We start from the raw sequence: 21610 nt of genomic DNA, 5'->3' as shown, positions 1-21610 counted from the left end.
TCCCAAAATCCATTAAAATAATTAATTAAAATCACTTAAACATTCACTAAAAAAGTTAGTTCAATTAATTACTCACATAGTTCCTATTAAAACCATTTTTATTAAAAGCCAAGTTGACCATAGTTTTAGAACCGCTTTTGCTTAAAATAATTGTTTCCAATTAATTACTGCTTGTAGAAACTAAATCCTTAAAATCTCTCCCCTTTTAAGTTGCCAAATGCTTTAGATGAAAATAACTTTTTCAAATTAATTACTTTTCATAGGACCCAATGAATCCCCCCTTTTTTTATTTTTGAGGACCCCAAACTATACCTAACGTGAGGCGTTGCTCCGGCCGGGGTGCAAACAATTACAAACATAAAGCGAAAGGCTGTACAACTTTGACCCTGGAAAACGTAAACAGCAAGAACTACGGAACTATGAGGCTACAAAAAAAAAGAAAACACTAGACAATAACAACAAAAAAGCGGGGAAAGCGTAATAACTTTACTTCATTCATGCACACAAGGTGATTCATGTTTCACATCCTGCAAATACAACCTGCGCACTCTCTCTTTGTCGCTCGGCTTACGGCTCGCTCTCTCTCTCTCTCTCCCTTTCTTTCGCTCGGGCTAATGCCATCTCGCTCTCTTCGCAAAGGGTGGCAACCTTAAAAAGGACGAAGCTGACTGTAGCCAAAGTCACGGCTTTTATCAGTTGGCTCGCCGACTTTGGCCTGTGAACATCGTCGTCGCCGCGCTGCTAAATTTCCCCACATTTTCCGAGATTTTACCCCCCCCCCCCCCATTGGTGTGAGTTCTGTGTGCGTGTGCGTGTGGCAAGGGCGCCAAGTTTTCGGTGAGACTTTAACCACCAGTAAACAACAACAGAGCCGAAAAGAGACATTCACCAGCGATAAAAAAAAAAGAAAGGACGAGAAAACACAAACCGAAAAAACCACAGGAAAAAAAGGAAAAGTCAAACAGAGCCGCCGGCCTTGGAAAGTTGTCACAAAAACCGCAATCAAAAATAGTAAACAAACTCGGGGAATTCGATAAAAATCAACAAGGGAAGACGACGCCGTTAAGTAGGCAACAAACCAGCAGCTGGCCAACATGGAAATGGACGTTAATCGCCCGACTGGCCGCCATGGCAACCTAATGACCATTTCCGCCCGCTGCTCTAACAACAACTCGGGCCCGGCCATGACAGGAAACGGAGCCATAACCGGATGTGAGACGAGTTCCGGTGCGTCGCCGCCCAGCGGCTGCTGCGGCATCTTGAGCCGCCTCTTTTGCGTGAGTCGCCACAAGGCCACACAGTCGGTGGCAGGCAGTGACTTGCCCCTGGCCCAGCTGCAACTGCAGCAGCATCAACACCAGCAGCAGCAGCGCAAAGGTGCAACATCCGGCTGTGCTGCGGTTTCCGGACAGCGACGGCGACGCACGCCACAGGAAATCTACTTCGAAAGTCGCGGCAAGTCCTGCAAGAAGCTATTGAAATTCAATGGTAATTCAAACAAGGTGAGTGGCTCTATATCAAGGCACTGACAGAAAATATACTTTTGATTTCTTAAAGAAATAAAGAAATAAAATAAAAATACAATTTAAATAAATTAAGGTCTTGTAAGAGTCTTCTTAAGTTAGGCATGGCTTTACTTAAAGGAAAGTGAAGATATACTGATTTCTTCGATAACTTTTAATTCAATTTTTATCCAGACTTTGACTTGATTTTCTAGCTTGGGTTTCTGTGTAGTTGAGGAGAATTTCAAGAAGTTAAGCAGCACAAAAGAAAGAGTGATTCTGCTTGATTTATATAAAATCCTAGTTCGCGTTCTCTTTCACATTAAGGATTCAGTGGAATAAAATGGAATAATCAGGGCTTACCAAGGATTGAGGATTGCTTTCCCAACGAAGTTTATTTAAAATCATGGGAATTATTTATATAGAAGCTTTAAATTAAACGTTAACAATAAAATAACAAAAAAACAAAACTGGTAACAATAGGGAATTCAATTTGAAATCCAATTAATTCCAAACCGGACCCACTTCAACCTTCCAAATAAATTTTAAGAGGCCCAAAATGAATTCTTTTCTTGTATTGGGAAAAAACACACCTTAAGAGAATTCCCAATGCTTATCGCATAATGGAACAATTCCACCTCCTTTTCTCGAGCACACTGCAAACAATCCTAAAAGTGCATAAATTTTACAGTCTCCTGGTTACATTGTCATCCATTCCAAGGCAGAGACCCCAAAGCCGAAGCTCTGGCGCCAAAGTGCCAGGAGCCATGAGCCATGAGCCATGAGCCACTCAACCGTAAGGTAGCCAATACCCGGGGGTACTCAGGCCCCCTTGAACCCCTCAGCCCCTCCCGCACAATTATGCATATGATGTGAGACTGTGTGTGTGCGGGGCCTTTTGTTATAAATTTTGGAAAATTTGTAGCCAAAGCTGTAGAGTGAAGTTCGCTCGATTGCTACCGGCTTGTTTGGCCTAACATAGGTAAAAGGCAACAAATGCGGTATGGGAAATCGGGAGAGGAAATCGAGGAAAATAGGGGCCAACGCACACATACACACACAAACACAGGAGCACGCTTATGCCACTTTGCATATAAATCATTTGGCATTGTGGCTGGAGAGCGCAATGCGCTTATGAAATATTTCGTTTGTTTAATGCGCCAAAGGACAAACATTCCATTCACCAGACCCACATTTCGCCCCTCGGATCTCTACGAAATACCCACTAATTAAAAACGTGCAAAAAGAAAAGCCAATCAAACAGGTCGATGCACAACAATGGCCAGTGTGTGTGTCTCTCTTGTTTTCCAAAAACCGAAATAGTAGATGTTCAAATAACACAATGCACTGCGAAAACATGCGATTAATTGGAGGATGAAAAATATTTGGAATAAATAAATACCTTCTTATATATTTATATTTATTTAAATTATAAAAAGGCTAGAAATAAACAAAGAATATTCCAAAAATAAATACAAAGGCTTGAGTATAGAGGTGCTTGGTCAAGAGTATCACAATTCCATATTTAAATCTATCTAAATAATCCTAAACAATTTCCATACATATATTTAAACTCTTTTAATTTTGTGTTACTTATTTATGGATAACTAAGCCCCAACTAATACTTATCTTAATATATCCCAGTCATGTTTGCTAAACAAGTCTTAGATACAAAGCTCGCTTGCATTTTCAGGGCATTTCATCCCCAATATTAAATTTTTCCTCTGTGTTTTTGCTTATTTGCACATCTTCGTTTTTGTGAATCAAATGCACATTTCACACACATTCGCCCACAGCCACTCCCACATCCACTTGGAGTGTGCAATCTGCCGACCATCACGCACTGGAGCGCAAGCAACAGGATGAATTTGTTAAACAACACGAAGCACGAAGGATCTGCAGCAAGCTCAGAATTGGGAACAAGGATGGCACAGTGGCTGGAGGAGCGAGAAGTGAAAAGTGAAAAACCCATTCGCCCTATCAAGTGACATCATCAATTTCAGTCTATTTTGCACACAGTCGACTTGTGGCCCCCGACGCGTCGGTTCGAGTCCAGTGCAACAATGCCAAAGGACATTAACACCCAGGCGGAGGAGCCAAAGAGACCTTATGGGGTTTCCCTGTAAAATTCAATTCGAAAAGCTTTAGTTGGTCATTGAATCAAGCGCTTTGAGCGGAAGGACCAAAGAGAACCAAGAACCCCGGTTCCTTTGATAATCAATCTCATTACCCTCGTTGTCGGAGTTGCACAATCAAGGGGTAGTTTACACTCCTTATGCTACTCCCATTTCGCTTTCTCGTCCTGCCCCCAATGATCGATTTTATAATGAAGCTATAGCTTAGTTAAAACAAAAAACTGTTTGTTTTGCGGGGGTGTGAGAGCGCACAGGATAAATTGTATCCACTTGCAAGCAACCACCCAACATGCCAAAGAAAAAAGAAAAAACAAAACGGAAATCAACCCCCAGAAGGATACATATTTTTACGGATAACGTTGCAATGGAAATCTGTCGAGTGAAGTTTACCCTCTTAACCAAATGCGATAATGCTGTAAGATATATTTACATTAACAGCACCGGAGTTCGTTGGGTGGAAGGTGAAATGTGAAGGGTCAGGGCATAGTCGGGCATAACCGAATAACCGATACGTTCAAGGATTTTCTTTTGTCCTGCATCTTCTTACCCAATTACCAAGGCAACTATTCACTAGTCTCAACCAAAGGCTAATTAAATACCCTTTGCATTTAAATCCTGATATCTTTCACCACCTAATTAGCTTGTCTTGCACAAAGGCTATGGCAATCAAGGAGTCTGGATGCTCAAGCAGCGGAAAGAGTATTATGGAAAAAATGAAGGACCTTTGGCGAGCAAGGCGGAAGTGACTAGCCAGTGTCCTCCGCCCCGTTTTTCCCACCCTGTTTCCCACCCTCCCCCAGCTGCTGTGCCTGTGCATACATACATATGCATAAAAAGGAAGAAAATGCCATCAACATTGCAACGTTGTAATTGCCAACAGGCAATGAAGAGGCGCAGCCAAAAGGATACGAGGGGCTGGTAGGAGAGAAAGCGCAGCAAACTGCCAACTGCCACATGTCCTGCCAGCTTGGCTCGAACAAAAAAAGAGTCCTCAGCCCGGTCAGTCACCAGCAAACGAGGGTTGCTTGTACAGTACTAAAAAGGATATTTGAATCGTTATTTAATATATTAAGGAATGAACCAAAAATATAACCCAGACATAAATATTTCTTTTGAACTAAAATAATATTATTAAGTAGAAATCAATTTTACCTTATCCATGTGCAGTATTTTTTGAGTTTGAAGTTTCTGAAATATCCTGTTCTTCCTTTTGATAACTGGGCCATCAACTTTTCCATCATCCTTCTCACAGGACATGTGCGTTGGGCCGACTGTGCGACATTTTTAGCACACGGCTAATGTGTTTTGGCCGACGCTGATGCTGCAGCAGCTCTCTGTTTCCAGCTCCCAGATCCCAGCTCTCTGGTTTCGGGGAGGAGGAGGAGAGGAAAGCTGTGACATGGAGATGGAATAACGAGAGGCTTGCGGTTCACTCCTAACTACCAACTGCACTGGCTGACTGATGAGCCTGGTTTCCCGGCGCCTGGTTTAGTGTTTGCCGATTTGGCCAGCCCCAAACTCTATTCATTATAATCAGGCCTGATTATGTCTGGCCGAAAGTTAAGCGGGCCAAGTCAATTCGAGAGTGTATTTATTCAACTGACGGACAAACTGGGAAGCCAGAAGGGATGTGTATAAAATAAAAAGTCATAAAAATGGACCGCTAATCCAAGTAGTTGAAGCGGGGACCCTTTTGTATTTTTCTTCCTCTCTTTTATTTTTTGGGCACAAGCAGATGAAGCGGTTGCCTTTATTTTTGGGGGGTCTTTCCCAAACCCAAACTCTTGCTCCTCACCAATGACGATGACAAGGGTGCTTTGCCGCCTCACTGACTAAATAAAATTGGAATTTATTATCATGATTTGTAGCAAGTAGAGGCAAAAGAACCTCCGCCAAGAGACAGCGGCCAAATGGCGGGCATAAAACGAGCAGCAGCAGCAGCTAAAGTCCATTCCTTCTCATCAGATTCCCAACTCTGTGACTCATCCTGAATCCCGAACGCCTAACCCAAAGTCATAGACTTAGATAAGTGAGCGAGGCATTCTTAAATTTATATTCCCCGCCAGAGATTTAAATCGTTCTGGTCAAAGTTGAAGTCACCGCCCACAGTGGGCGTGGCACTGGCAGAAGGCTTAACTGTGCAGCTTCTTTGCTGGTTTATTAGGGTTTTCCCGCAAGCGCTGCTAAGGCGATTTGCTGCTATTCAAGCTGATGCAGCTTCAGCCTCGTACCACGGGCCGTATGCGCGATTTTGCTGACTAGTCCTGGTGGGCGCTTTTGTGGTAAGTGGCAACGGGCAACTGGCAACTGGCAACTGGCAAACCGGAAACTAGAAACCAGCAAGTGGCACTGGCAGCTTAAAGCTATCAATGGTCCACTGAGTGGCAGGTTTTCTAATTGCAGCGACCGCAACATGAGCGAAAAGATTTATGAGTCAGGGCGGGAGGAGAGACTTATATTAAGAGTGATTTTAAAGCACTTTTAAACCATTTCTAGTATTGTATTTAATGTTTAGTATTTTGATTAGAATCGTATCTTTTTTTTGGCCTAGACTTCTTATCTCATTATAATTAATTAATACACTTTAAAGAGAAAAGTTACTTAGGAAAAAATCGGAATCCCAAGACGTTTCCTATTTGATACTTTAATGATACTTTGATCTTATAAAAATATCACTGCCTTCAAGCATTTGTTTTCATTTTCAAAAATTAAATTAAATATTTAAAAGCTATATTAAAGTTATTTTATCTAAAATTGCTTTTTATAACCGTTCAGGGTATAATAATTTTTGTCAGAAGCTCGAAACGCAGTAAAGGAGTCATTTTCAACCCTGTAAATCTTGATCAGCATCAACAGCCGAATCGATCCAGCCATCTCCGTTAAAATTTTCAAAAATTGGTTAAATAAATTTCAGTTTTTTTTTAATTAAAATGGAGTATGCAGATTTATTAGCCTGTTCAAAAGTAATAAGGGAATTTGAAATTAAATTAATACGTTATAGTTGAGAGTTTTTTAACGTTGATATATCCAAGAAATTGTTATTTTAAAAGTATCAATAAATATTCATTCAAAGAAATTTAGCTTAGTTATGATAGATTTCCAATTCAATCCTCTAATTAAATTGCAAACTGCAAAGGTATGTAAGCTTTGGCTTCCCGAAGTTAATTTCCTTTCTTGTTTACTTTTAAATGGCTAATAAACAACGAAAGTAATTTTTCCCTTTGAGCTGAAAATCCTTTTAGACCAAACTGTTTGTCATATTTTATTACATTTTCTTTTATAAATGCTAGGCAATAGCTTAGGGCTATAAATATTCCAGAATGACAATATCCTGAAAGTCTTACATACATATATCCAAATTAAAATCTTTCATCAATCGCAAAAGCCACACCCTTCTACCTAAGCCATGGCTTACGTTTGGAGCTGAATTTGAGAAACTATCCCGGCACCTCCAGCCATTACTTCTCCCATCTTGGCCATTATGGTTAAGCTTTCTTCGGAGGCTTACCTGTCAGGTATTTCTTGTTTAAACCACAGAGTCTGCTGCCATTTCCTAGTTGGACTTTGGGCGAACTACAAGTGGCAATGGGTAAGGGGGGGAAATTCGTAGGAATATTTGTGTATTTGTGGTTGTCAATGTTTTTTGTGGAATTTTTCATTTTCATACCATCGTGCCACCACCAGCAGCAACAGCAACAGCAAAAGCAACAGCCTTGTATTCAAAGTTGTGGCTTTTCCCCCAGAGGGGAGGGAATGGGGATAAGCTTAAGTTGAAGTTGAAGTAGAGAAGTATAAAATGTTGCGAAAGAATGTGTAAATGCAGCCCACGCAATTTCATTTCACCTGTCAGCTCAGTGTTCCATCTGCCGTTGCATAAAAAAAAAAAAGAAATAAAAGTAAATATAGAAAAGGCAACTCCAGCATATAAGCAAAAAATGGAAAACATTTTTCCCTTCGGGGGGGTGGGCAAAGGGAGATGGCAAAGTTTTGGGAAGCTGGCTAAGCTGTCGGCTCTCTGGTGTCTGCTCTGCTGTGACAAATTGCGTTAATGCCAAGTTAAGCTGCCGGGGGGGTGCACGACCTTTCCACTTTCCTGGCTTTCCCTCCTCCTCCTCCTCCCCCTGCCCGGGATCAAGCTGCCTCCAGCTTGATGCAGTTAATTATTGTTGCATCTATTTAGCTCATCTGTCTGGCCCTGAAAAGTATGCTTTAGCTTCTCCACCGACCCCGGCTTAAGCTTAATTCCAGGATAGATGAGATAAATTTTAGCTCTATATCCAGCGGATTTTAACCCATTTAAACTTGATTATTTACTTGGATATATCACCTAGAAAGTAGAGTTTCTAGAGGTTAAAGAATAGCCTGACTATATGTATTTATGTATCCCCTTGGCACTTGGCACACAGCTGACGCTTGATTAGCCTCCTTCGAGGGAGCAACAAAAACATATAGAACCAAGCAATTTCTCTCCCACATGTGCCACATGTGCTGTCAACAATATTTTGGCTCTGGCCATGGCATTGCCATATTGAACCCCCACCCACTTGAAGGCGAACAAAAAATGGAAGAATTAAAAAGACATTTGTGCCAAAAATTAAATGAATTTCTCCTCTCTGCCCAGACTCCTTACAATTTCCCTGTGCGCATCAATTTAATTCAATTTATTATCCTCGCTCCAGTATGTGTGTGTGAGACTGAAAGCTAATTCAATGAAGTGTAGACAACAAAATAAGTTAAAATTTCATGCGCTGCAAAGTATGAGCTTTAAAGGAATCTTGGGCGGTGGAGAGTCACTTGCAGGGCCATCAGGGACCCGGAGTCAGGACTCGCGAAGCACGCGAAAGGCTCGCATGGGACGCGCAATATTTGATGGATGGATGGAGCATCGGTGATATGCTAACGTGCTGGCAGCCAAACAGAATGCGAATGCCAGCAAGGAACGAGGAGCAAGGAGCGAGGAGTACGGAGCAAGGACATTCAGTCCAAGCCAGGCATGCCTGCCTTTGATGTCGAGCCCTCACATCACATCAAATCGCGTCGCGTCGCATCGCATCGCATCGCACAATGGGACAACCGGGGCCGGTGGCAGACAATGGGTGCAAGCATTTAGGCTCGTGGCAAACAATGATAGGGGCTTTCAAGGCAGTGATTGGAAATGACTGGGAACTTGCAAAGACTTTCCCTCTCCTTTCCATTGAACTCCTCGCGAAGTTATTATTTTCCATTCTTCAGTACCAATTGTTGTGGACAATAAATCTGAAAAAATATGAATATTCTTACAAGGAATTTCTTGAGAATTCTTTTACCCTTTGGGATGCCTTATGCTGTATAACCAAAAGAAAAATGTCATAAAAATAGAAACCATTTCCTAAGAAACCCCACTTCCACCTAGGTTAATATAATTTTCATCACTCCCAAACCGGAGATTCTAGCTTTGTAATGGGTTAATACCCCGAAGCTGGAAAGACAATATCTTTGGGGTCTTTAAAGCAGTCTCCAAATAAAATTCTATTTTATGTTAGGCATTTCTACGGAAATGAAACACAGGCAGGCAGCAGATAGGAGCCAGGATCGGGTGAGAGGGAATGTACCCGGTTTTTATGTGCCGCCATATAAATTCGGTTTTGCCGGGGACTCCGTTCCAGCATCCGACATCAGAGTACTTGAGGCTCCGCATTACGTTTATGGCTGCCTAAATTAAACACAAGAAGCCAGGCCAAAGATGCCAAAGTGGCAAGGCATTCAAGCCAAGGCCCAAAGGGGGCGCCGCGCGGCCCAGAGATGAGACCGAGGAAAAAGGGACCCAAGAGCAAGGGAAATTGCTACAAGTTGCTTTATTTTATGCGCATATTTGCGCATATTACTCATACGCCCGGTTGGCATACATCTTCATTTAAAGCAAACGTCTTTCGCCTGGAGGGGACGAGGACGGGCTGGATCTTCACGCAGCAGGCCCAAGTCGTATACTTTTATTTTATTAAATTTTCATTTCATTTCGTCTGTTAGACATTGCCATACATTACACGCTCAACATGTTGCATGCCGCCGTCGCCGTCGTCGTCGTCGTCAGAAATTCGTGAACATTTTCCCGCTCGCTTTAAGCGAAATGATGGCAATGGGTATTCAGGCGGAGGGAATTCTCAACAGGCGCCGCCTCTCATTAAAAATAACTGAAAGAAACATTTCCTCGCTGATTCGCTGATTGCCAATGAAAAGCGCAGATGTAGGAGATTTATGCGCTCAAAGAGGGATTCGCTTTCCTTGGCCCCGTCTCGAACTGATTTATGTGGCCCCCGTATGAATGGCAAAGTGAATAAACTGGGCTCACCGTTTTGTATCCGCCAGGATATCTACGGCTCAAAGCTGTTTCCGATTCCCAGTGGGTAAGGTCGTGCCCTGGCTCACCGACCTCCCTTGGCATCCTTTCCCTCCCCATTGAGTATCGCACAAATGGGTTATTGATGAGCTATTCTGCTCGACTCTCGGTGACTCCGCACAGTGGCAAAGTTTTGAACTCGGTCTTAGGCTCAGGCTTGTGAATTGAAGCGTGACTGGGACCACTGGGACTCTGCCAGTGCCCCTAATGAGACAATCCCAAGGATACACACAGAGAGAGTTGCTGTCAGATCAAAGGCAGACAGCTTACCTACCTACCTCTGCTCTGACTGGGAAAACTTGTAGCAAACTTTCCTCAGATCCCTTCCCAGTTACAAATTCAATGCCATTTTTGGTCTCTGCTCCACTTGCATAACGCGGTGCCACAATTGCCTGGCAGCTGCAGCAGCGGCAGCTCAAATTTCATTAGCGCTCAACTTTAAAATTGTGGCACATGCGTGGCTCTTATCCTGGCTTTGGATGGGGGACAGAGTGGAAATCCCTCTCACTCCTACTACTCCAGCTCTTCCTGCACGTTGTCTCCGCTGATGTCGCACTTGTCACATAAATGTGCTTAATCTTTTACACCGGCAAAACCCCATCCTAAGAGCTGACACAGTGTGTGCGCCAGACTGGCGAATGTTCGGGAACTTTTGTGATGGAAAAATGCTGTAACATTTCTTAGAATTAAATTTAATTTGTTGAGAAAGTTTTCGCTGTCCTTTAACAAATAAATAAAGATATTTTCTAAAGGAGATTAGGAAACATTATAAAAAGTTTTCTTCAGAATGTGATGCTGCAGTAGGGGGAGTTTCAATGATACTTGTAAAAATAAAGTTCTTTTAAAAAGAATTTTAGCAACTTTAAAGAAGTGAATCAAGACGGTAAGTTACCTCACATATAATATAAGTTTCCTCAAATATAATATAATTGATTGTGAATTTAACAACGAAACAAAAAGGGAAACTAGCTTTGGAAAGCCGAAGTTTTTATATCCTTGCCGTTCGCAGTTGAATTTTAGGATTATATTGGAAATTCATCAGAACTAAGCTTAGAATATTTATCTTTTTTGAATAGTTATTAATGCATATTTTTAAGTGACAATTTTTTAAACAAATTAAAGTTTAAAAAACTCATAGCTAAGATGGAACTGGAATATATGTATGTAATATTAATATGTATGTATATATTAATATATAATAAAGAAGAAGGAATAACTAAATTCTTTTAAAAAAAATTCAATAAAATTATAGCTTTAAAATAGTTAAAACTTTCCATAAATTCCCATAAATTATTAAAATTAAACTCTGAAAATTCTTGAAATTTAACTAATGCCTCGCTTAGCTAACCCCCAATAAACGACAACATTTCCATGGACAAAACTGAAAGGAATATCTATATTTCCGCTTGCATTAACCCGGCAACTCTTCTGGTATTTCCTCCTGCGTTTCCTTCCACAAAGTTTGCCAGCATTTATCGCCCATGGTGCAGACTTGGGGGATTGCAAGTGGATTCCCAGACTTTCTCCTGCTCTCGCTCCCGTTGTTCCCGTTCCCGTTCTCGTTACCATTCCCATTCCCGATCCCCTCGAGCAGCCGGGACTTGTCTAACATATCAAATTTGTAGCTACGCATATCCTTGTGCGACTCAACATGTCAACTAGCGTCGAGGACGAAACTTTTAGCCGCCACTGCCTCGTGTAGTTTGGCAAAGAACTTTAATTTGTGCATTACTTGCGACGCCGCAAGGACTCGTGTTCCGGTGGCAGGCAGGCGGGCAGGCGAGGTGGCAGAAACTTTCGCATATATAAGTTTACACCAAAGTTGCGGCCGAGAAGGAAAGGTGGATGGATACTGGCAGCCGGGGCGGGGCGGGGCAGAGGCTTCTCCTTACTTTAAGCTGCTCGTAATACAACTCATTAAATTTAGAAAATACGACGAGCACTCGCGGCGAAAGTTGCCAAGGCGGGTAGAAGAAAAGTTTCGCTTGTGGGCCCATCCGTTGACATCTACATTTACACCATAAACTTGGCCAAGATGAAGGAGGGCCAAGATCCTGGCCAGGGCCAGCGGCGCGATGCCTAACCCGGAAATTTAAGTTCTCCCTTTTGCAGTTTAATTGCAACGGATGTCGGCGTGTAAATTATTTTGTCTGCCTGCCTGCCTGCCACAACACTGGCCTCATTTTCTGTGCTAATGAGCAACTTATTAAAAGTTTTTGCCAGTTCTACCTCTCACACCTCCGACCTCTGCAAGCCGCCTTGTTCCTTACTACCAATCCCAGTTGGTCCTCGTCTGGACCATGGACATAAAAGGATGCGGATAGTGAAGCGCGTGAGGCGAATAATGAAATACAAACAGAAAATAACTGATACAATTGGCACTGGCAATTGAAAACAAAGCCGCGGCTGGAGTTGGAGTTGGAGCCACAGCCGAAGACCAGAGATAAGTTTTACAATCAGCCAGAAACTCATTTACGCTTTCGAATCGAAGAAAAACTTCAATTTTCCCCCCAGCAGGAATGCCGTTCCACGTTCATGTAAGAATGGTGTGTAAAGAACTCCAGGGGAAGTTGCCTCAAAAGCATGCCTTTCAGCGAAATGAAACAAAGGCTTCGTTCGGCTCTGCGAACAGGAAACGAAATCTGTATATATGCGGGCTTGTGTTTGTAATTAAAGCCAGAAGTTTTGATATTATTTATTCTTTAGATATGAAAAATTGAATTATAAATATGTGTTCTATAGACCAAATATTGTTAGGTAAAAGAAATCTGTTAAAGATACTTTAAGGCGCATTTTAAAGTGTTTAAAAAACCAGTAGGGATTTCTGAAGCACCCTAGATAATACTAATCTTATTATTCAACTTTACAGATACCCATAAGCGTTTTAAGCAATAAAATAATATAAAGCATTTATAAAATATTTCCCCTAATAGATTTCAAATATCTCCCTAATCAAAGAATTGACACTTTTCGATATTCAAGATGATCTGCAAGCTGTCTGAATGTCCTTAATCTTTCGAATAGCTTCCTTTCATCATCCTTTTTTTTCGTAAGCTCCTCCTTCACAGCTCAGCAAAGGAAGATGGGTGATGCCGTAAGTTTCTTGGCGGTGAAGATGAGTTCATAAAAGGGGGGTTTCTTGCCGGCGGCCTTTGAGTGGAGTTGCGTGCGTGGATGGATGGATGGATGCTCTAGTCTGGTCTCGTCTGGGTGGAAATGGAAGTGGAAAAGAGTGCTCCTCAAGTGCTTAGACAATCGTGTTGAAGCTTTGATTTTCGAGCTTATGCTGGATTTGGGGGGCGCAAGATTGTGCCGAGCTCGAGTCCGGGGCTCCTTGGCATCTCTGCAGTGCGCTTATGAGGGCGGGTAATTAAGTTGAAGTGCCCAGATATATATATATATATATATGTATATATCCACACAAACACAAAGACAATTTGCCTAAGTAATGCCTGAGTCGATGACAGACTGACAGACGAACAGAAGGACTAAGGGACTGAAGGATGGGATGGGACCCACTGACTGACTGACTGGTAAAAGTGTTGAAATGTCTGCGGCAGCACTTAATTAATTAATGTCGAGCAAGGCGAACGGGCTAGCGAAATGAGAAAAGTTTCTCTATGCCCCCTGGATCCGAGAAACTCCTGGTTGCCTGAATGCCTGGATTCCTGGTTCAACTGTGGCTCTTGGGTAAAACTTGGCAGCTATTTGTTAAGCTGCAGCCGTTCAATATTTGTCACTGAACTCATTAAGCAAATTAATAGACAAAGTTGCCAATTGCTGACAATAGGGGTTTGCCCTCAGCGTATACGTTCGGTTGGGTATTTCCCATTTTATTTACCGAGAAGAAGCCAAGTTGGAAAAGGCGAAAGGCAAGACCCGAGAATGTGGGGAGACTCGAGACTTGTGGTGGCAATAAAATGGCACGCAATAAAAAACCCAAAGTCAACAAACAATTCCACGGTAGATCCTGCCAAGGCATTGGTACTGGCAGTCGCAGAAATCGATTATGGACGCCTCAAGCTGGAGAGAGCGAGTCCTGGCGACCCAGTCTTGGCCACGTTTTCGATTTCGCCATTCGGGCATTCGCCACCTGATGCCCGTTGCCACTGCCCCCTGGAACACCATCACTGGCATCCCATTTATCTCCCACCCTTGGCTGGGAAATTGCCAACGTTGCAGCTCAAAAGCGGAAGTGATTTTCCAGCGTGTACGTGTCTCCCCCTCTCAGCCAAAGGGTGTGCGTGTGTGTGTGTGCGTGCGCTGATGTGGCGGGGAAAACTGTTACTCTGAGATGAAATTTATTATTTATATATACAATATACACAGGTTTTCCTCCTGACTCAAGATCGGAATTATATCATATAGATCTCCGCAAACATCTGCAACTAAAATTCTCTTCAATTTATATATTTTTCCAGTATTCATTCCAAAAGAAATTCTCAGTGATCATTTTACCAAAGGAACCAGTGACTTCTTGGCCAACTCCAGCGAGTCCTCTGACTGAATAAACCCCCACACAACCAATATGTGTGTGTACGTTCCCCAAAAAAGGGAAAGAGGACGCGGATGGCAGTGAAGGATTTTATGACCCTTGATAGTGGCAAGCGATTTGTTGCGTGCATTGCTGGCTGCCGTTGCATTTTCAATTTTGCAACGCGCACTTTTGGCATCTTTCTTTGAATAATGCAATCGGCAATCGGGGTCGGAAGCGCCACATTTTACCCGCTGCAGCATCCCAACCCCCGTAACTACCTGTCTTCGAAAAGCTCATTTTGGCAGCTTATTAGAGAGATGACTTTTTGTGAATTTCCTGTGATGTTGGTTGTATTTTCTCTCGCTCTATCGGGTTTGTACCGCATTTATAATTTCCCAAAAAACCGAGCTCGCCATTTTAAAGGGAAGCCAATCGCGTCATGTGGGGCAATGTGACAAATATGCAGCACGTGCTGTGGTTGCTCTAACTGAACGAAAAGGACAATTTTGTGGAGCAAAGACCACCAATTGATGTGCCATTTATGCAGTCAGAGAGCGGTTGGGGATTTTGCTAAAGAAAATTACATTTTGCGGCAAACAAGAAGGGAGGAAAATACTCTATAAATTAGTCAAAGTAACAGATAAAATACAAAAGGATACAATAAGTAAATTGCAAAACTGAAATACTGCATTAATGCAACTATAAATCATGAATTAAATCGCTCTTTATGCACAATTATTAACTGATCACACTTTTTAACTACGCAATCCCAATACAATTGACCCATTTATAGATTTAATGCCGTTTCAAGACCATCAGGTATTTATCCAGAGCACTTTCACGCCATATAAGCCATACAATATAGCCCTGGCGAAAATCGTTCAATCCTCATTAATGCCAAAGGGGATTTCCATGGCCAGCTTAATGTGCCGTGGCCGGGTCTGGCCTTTTCACTTCCATTCCAAACACTTCAACGCATCGACCATTCTCATTGTTTTTCGGTCAGTTTCCGAGTTGAACGTAAATAAAACGTAAATGGATGCATTTTTAAGCGCTTTCTGCTACGGCTTCTGCTATGCATTAATTTTAAACAATTTACCTGGGGGGCGCATATGCGAAATTTTTATTTTAAAGTAAAGGCAGAGAACAAAAGCGAACCTGGTAGCTGGAAAACAAGGATCCTGCGAGCCAGGGAGCCAGTGAGCCACGAGTACCCCGCGGCGAGCTTCCCTGTGGCTGCAACAGCAGCCACTTCAATTTCAAAAGCATCAGCTCCTGGTCCCAGGCAATGGTCCTGCGGTGGCCATTGGCCGTTGGCCACTCCATCTCGCCTCCTCCAGATTGGCTTTTCCTTTTGCTCTCTGTGTATGCCAGCCATGCTGCTTCATTTCAATTTTGCTGAAGTTTTCTTTGGAGTTTCGCATGACCGGGAGTGCCAGTGATTTTCCCCTTGGTGCCTGGCTTTAAGCCAAGTTCAATGTTTGATTAGCCCGGCGCCCTCTTTTTCGCCCTTCCTGTTTGCTAGCCGCTTATTAAGCATACGCCTCGTTGTGCGCAAATATTTGAAATGTCTGGCATTTAGCGACTGTGAAATGTATTAATTATAGAGGAGCGGCGTGCGTTGACCGCAAAAGCCGCATACAAAATCGGTAAATGAAATTGAAGCCAAAGCGGATGGCAAGGCCTTCGCCTGCCATTTTGGCAATGATAAACTAACTAACGAATTTCATTTATGGTAATTATAATTTATAATTATCGGTAGCCAGGTCTTCCTGTTGCCGCTTTAAAAATGCCAAAAGCAATTTCATGTTAATTGAATGCCAATTTAATTTGACCAAATTAAGCGTGTTTAACAATAATTGCCCACTTAATGATAAACACTGACTGCAAACTGGACACTGGACACTGGGACTTGATTAAGGTGCAGAGCCATGGAAACATCGAATCCGATGACGACAAATCCTGGCTAAACAATCTGCACGATTTTAATTACGATTTTCAATTAAAACGCGACACAGAAAAGCAATTTGCGATTGGCTCCGATTCATTGAAAATCTCCATATTCAATAGCCAATGGCCAATGGCCAATCGTCGTCAGTCAGTCAGCCTGCCCCTTTGCTCATCCTCCCCGTGTTTTTCATCTTACCTTTTCCAGATATTGCTGTATCCGGAGGAGGGCTGGGCGCGAACCGCCTCGTCCAGTTATTGGACCATCACACCCTGCTGGTGGCAACCGAATCGCTGTCGCATCGTCGAGTGCTCCGGCACCCAGCGGCGTGCAACGAAGGCCCGGATGCTACCGCTGGAGCAACAGGGTTCGCTACTGATTGCCGGACACTTTCGTCGGACAACGCCGGCTCCGGGAGCTGGTACAGGGGCAGCGGGAGCAGCGGGAGCGGGTTCTAGAACCCTGGCTGCACCAACGCCCACGACGCCGGCGACACCTGCAACAACGGCCGCAGCCGCAGCTGCTGCAATCCGGATGCGAGCAATGGGCGGTGGCTGTGACAAGTCCCTGGCGGCCGCATGGAACGACGAGTTCAAGCTGTATCTGACATCAAACATCTCGATGGAGGACTACAACATGGGCTACTGCCTCACCGGGTTCGTGGAGCGTCGCTGCCAGGTGACAAACACCTTTCAGATGACCCACTTTGCCGTCATCAAGCGGCAGTGGCCACCGTCGCCGTCCAATCTGAGTAACTCCTAAGGCTCTCCTCCTCCTCCCCTAACGACCCAACTTTTGTAAATGTGATCCGATCTATTCAAATTGAAAACAAAAACCAAGAATATTTGTAATTAAAAGGCCTTTTTTCTGTTTTTTACTTTTTGAGGAATTTATCAGGTTTAATTTATTGAACAAGCATCAAGTCTAAAAACCTTGTCAAATAAAGTTCTAAAATAATTTGTAGATATGTTTAAAAGTCTTTATTTCCTTAAATTTCTGAAAGACATTGAAAGGGGTTGACTGTTTTAAAGACAAATTCCTGCTAAACTTATTAACAGAACTCTTTATTTTATTAAAGACAAATCCTTAATAATTTTTTAGGATAAACATTTTTAAATTCTTATATTTTTTGAAAATTCGTATAAATTCCTTAAAAGGTAATAACTAAGAAAAAGGCCAAATAGATGCTATTTAAGTTATTAGATACTAAGTAGAGCCAAATTTATGTTGTGCAATCTTGAACTAAAATCAAAAGAATTTGAAAAGTCCATAAGATGTACCATAACACTGCTAGATCTTAAATGTTAACAACTTATTGACACAAAAGGTCTACGCAGACAGTTTACAAACAAATTCAGTGCATGTTTAGTGCGTAAATTGTAAGTTTAACTAAAAGTTAAAGAGAATTTTGAATAAAAAAAAAAAAATTAATTAACAGAGAAAACAAGAACTAGGAAACCAAAACAAAAACTTTACGTGTGCTTTCAGTGTTGTGTAATATGAAAAACGGAAACGAATAAAAGAAAAACAAAGTACTAGTAACTGTTAAATGCTAAATGCAGCTAAACCGCTTTTCCAACTCGAACACACATACTCCCATACTCTCACACACACACACACACACACACACCGAAGCACTCACACACTCGCACACTTAAGCTCGGGCGGCTACTTAATGCTTCAAAAAAGTGCAACAAATTGAAACTTGTGCTTGTCGAAGCATGTGATTGTGAGTGCTTCGCTATAAGCGGCTATACAACATTCCCAAGAGACTGTGTGTGTGTATGTGTGTGTGTGTGTGTGTGTGTGTGTGTGTGTGTGCGAGCTGGTGCTCTCTTCTACTACATACAAATATGTACTTTAACGGCCATGTTTGCGAAACCTATTGCCTTTAAGCTTTAAAATATAAGCACAACTCAGCGCAGGCGAGCACAAGTCAACAGCTTCAAGCGCTGGCCATTGCCACTAAACGTTCTTCGAGTTGAAAAGTGTGAAATAGTTTCAAAACAAATTAAAGTTTAAATCAATTAGCAACAACAATACTTGAGCTAGAGACTTATTTTACGACCAGTTAATATGTTTCATATATAGGGTTGGTCACACTTTTAATGTTATTTTCCCAACTTGATAATTTGAAATGTATCATTTCCATTTCTTATATATATTTAAGTTAAAACTAAGCCCGAAAACCGTTTAGTGGCAGCGACCATTAAGCTATCTAGTCCAAATCTGAGATTGCCTCGCCAACTCTAATGCTAATCTAGGGAACTTAGCCACTTAAGTCCTCTATATCTCTCTCACACTAACACACCCACTGACCCCCACTGACCCCCCAGAAAACTCACTCATGCTACGGCTCTGTCCCTCTCATTCACTCTCTATTTGAGCATGATACGCAACGTATATCAACAATTCGTCCAATAATTGGAGTCTTCCGGCGCCACAAATTGCCAAGTGTCGATATTGGCAAGGCCGAAGCTCCAATTGCCAAAAACCCTAAGTGTTAAAAAAGAATGAAACCAAAACGTAAGGAAAACCAAAGCTAAATAAGTCGAAACTCAAAGTAGGATAAGTGATAGTTTGAAAATCAATATTTACAAGCTAGAATATGAATCTATATATATATACATATATATATATGGAAATCTATATATTTGTGTGTAGGCTGAACATTTTTGCGTATATATATATATATATATCGGTGTATTTATATAACTGTATTGCGAATACACGTATACAATAACATTTTTGCTGTAGTTCGCATAGCTCGCTTCTAGGCGCTTTTACACGCAAGCGAATAAGGCAGACATCCTCTTGAATCCTTTATTTGCTTCAGACCGATCTCCCCTGCCACTTTAATCCTAAACTAATTGATATTTAAGTATCAGGTACCTGCCAGAATCAACAACAACAACAAGAACAACCAAATAAACAAGTTAAAATATAAATATACATAAATATTTATTGAGCCATTATGTCTGTGCAAATATGTATTTGTGTCCATTTTGATTAGAATACAAGCAAATAAAAAAACATTACAAAAAGTAATTATTTTTTTTTTAGAAAAACAATTCAAATATTCAACACACACACAAACAATTGATGTCGTCTCCCTGAATTGTATAAATGTTTAAAATTAGTGTGAGATTCCCCCTTTCTATCTCTCTCTGTGTGTAGCAAATTTTTCTGCGCCTCTGCTTAAAATAAACAAACAAACAGACACGAGTTCAGCTTCAAGCCGAATGTACAACACTTTAAAAACAAATTGAACAAAAATCACGCAATGAGCTTTTTTGTAGTAAAATCAATGAAATTTCTATAAAAAAAGAAACCTTTTTAAATAGCAAAAATGGAAAGCAAGTCAACAACATAAGTCCGTGCCAGGTGAGCAATGGTAATTAGTTAATATTAAGCTTCTATCGACATAAGCGATGTAAACAAGCGTAATTAGAAATAAGATAAATTGATAGAAAAAGCGGCAAGAATTAAATAAAAGCAAAAATCAAATCAGATGAAAATGCAAATGAAAATATTAATTGAAATCAAACATGTTGATATACACACAGGAATCGAGCAAAAAAATAAAAAATAATAATAAAGGAGGAAGGATAACAAATGCAATTTGAGCCGCCATTGGTAGAAATGTGTAATGAAAATAAATAACCCAATGCTGGGGAAAATTGAAAATGAGATTTAACAGAAATCAAAAACATTAAAAATAAAGAAAGAAAACAGATAATGTTGGAGTTTGTTCTCCCTGGGAATTAAATGGAATCAAGGGTAAATAAATAACAGCTCAAATGAAGCGGTGGTAATATATTCCAGTAAATGGGCTTAAAGCGGATCTAATGTATACAACTATTATAATTGCATCGCACCAGAGGCTGATCCTCTGAATCCCATTCAAATCATTCACTGAAATATGCTTTTGTGCATATTTAATCATTTACCTCGGCACTCGTCAATCCGCTCTTGGAACCCTCGGCCATTTGCCAGCGAATCAAAGCAGGATCTAACCCCTGAAGTACGCCGAGCCATTAACTTTTATCTCTGCGCACGATTCACGCTTCTGTCTTGTTTCGTTTACCCAGCCAAGGACGAGAGGACACTTCAGCTCACCTGAACCAGGACCCAGCGACTGCATCTGCACCCGCTGCCCGGGGCCCGGCGGCATAAATCGCGCCCTCAGTTCCAACTTTCAACAAAGATGTAAGCCAAGTTAATTGCTTTTTGTTGCCTTTTTTCCAGCTCGCTTTTGCCGTGCTGCCGTTGCCCCTGCAATGTCAACAATGAAACTAACGTCAGCCAGCTACCGTTCTCCTAAACACTCTCCGGGCATATCCTTCACCTGCAGGACCCCAGGACCTGCCGCTGCTGCCGTTGTTGTTTTTGCTGCTCCGGTGCTTATTTGAACAGCTCTTCACAAACGAGAAGTTGGCAACATGGAAGCATTTACGAGGCGCATTTCGCGCTACCATTTTGTTGTCCTGGCAGACAAACGGCTCAGCCCTTGCCTGAGGTCCCTTCAGGACCTGGCCTAAACCTTGAGCACAGCAGGGCCAAGAGCCCGATGCTAGAGTCAAGAAAGACGGATACAAATCAGGAAATGGAAATGGTAATTTTTGGAATCAAGATAGAATATATTTTCATTAAAATTCACAGAAGCTACAAAGTACTGCGGATACCTCACACTTCCATTTCTTGCACTTGTAATACTTGGATTAAAGTTTGTTTTTTTTATATTGACTTTAAACTGTAAATTTAATATATATGGGTGAATTAAATAAGAGTACACATTACTTTGCTTTTTCTACTTAAAATGAATATATATAATAAAATATATAAATAAACAATATTCTTGAAACAATTTATTATTGTAATGGCAGTGAAAACCTTTCTCTCCCTCTCCCTCTCTGTCTCTCTCTCTTTGTCTCTCTATCTGTAGCTCTAGTTCTAGCTCTATCCCTAGCTCTCTATGTTTCTCAGTCTATCTCTAGAGATAGCCCTTGCTCTCTCGCTCTCACTTTCTCTGTTCTCTTCACTCGGGGACTATAAATACAGGCGCCGACTGCGAGCGGACCTCAGTCTGTGTGCGGCCTCCGCGGTGTTTACATCTTTAGTGATAGTGGGAGCGATAGTGATTGCCGTTCACCTGACCAATGGATAACCAGG

The 21610-nt window shown here is 41.7% G+C and overlaps 1 protein-coding gene across 1 annotated transcript; it reads left to right on the top strand.

Moving 5' to 3' along the window:
- Positions 1-691: 691 nt before the first annotated feature.
- Positions 692-20177, top strand: LOC110180410 (uncharacterized). Its single transcript, XM_020948076.2, has 2 exons — positions 692-1502; positions 16646-20177. The coding sequence occupies exons 1-2, from the start codon at positions 1095-1097 to the stop codon at positions 17198-17200; spliced, it is 963 nt and encodes a 320-aa protein (XP_020803735.2). The 5' UTR covers positions 692-1094; the 3' UTR covers positions 17201-20177.
- The last annotated feature ends 1433 nt before the right edge of the window (positions 20178-21610 follow it).

This window comes from Drosophila serrata, unplaced genomic scaffold (assembly GCF_035046125.1).
Source record: "Drosophila serrata isolate PLE 108 unplaced genomic scaffold, ASM3504612v1 contig_184, whole genome shotgun sequence".
Lineage (NCBI taxonomy): Eukaryota > Metazoa > Arthropoda > Insecta > Diptera > Drosophilidae > Drosophila > Drosophila serrata.
This window is presented reverse-complemented; position numbering and strand designations above follow the sequence as displayed.

Coding starts and splice junctions, on each gene's coding strand:
- LOC110180410 (XM_020948076.2), top strand. CDS start 1,095: ATGGAAATGGACGTTAATCGCCCGACTGGCCGCCATGGCAACCTAATG. Junction 1,503..16,645: donor TCAATGGTAATTCAAACAAG/GTGAGTGGCTCT, acceptor TACCTTTTCCAG/ATATTGCTGTATCCGGAGGA.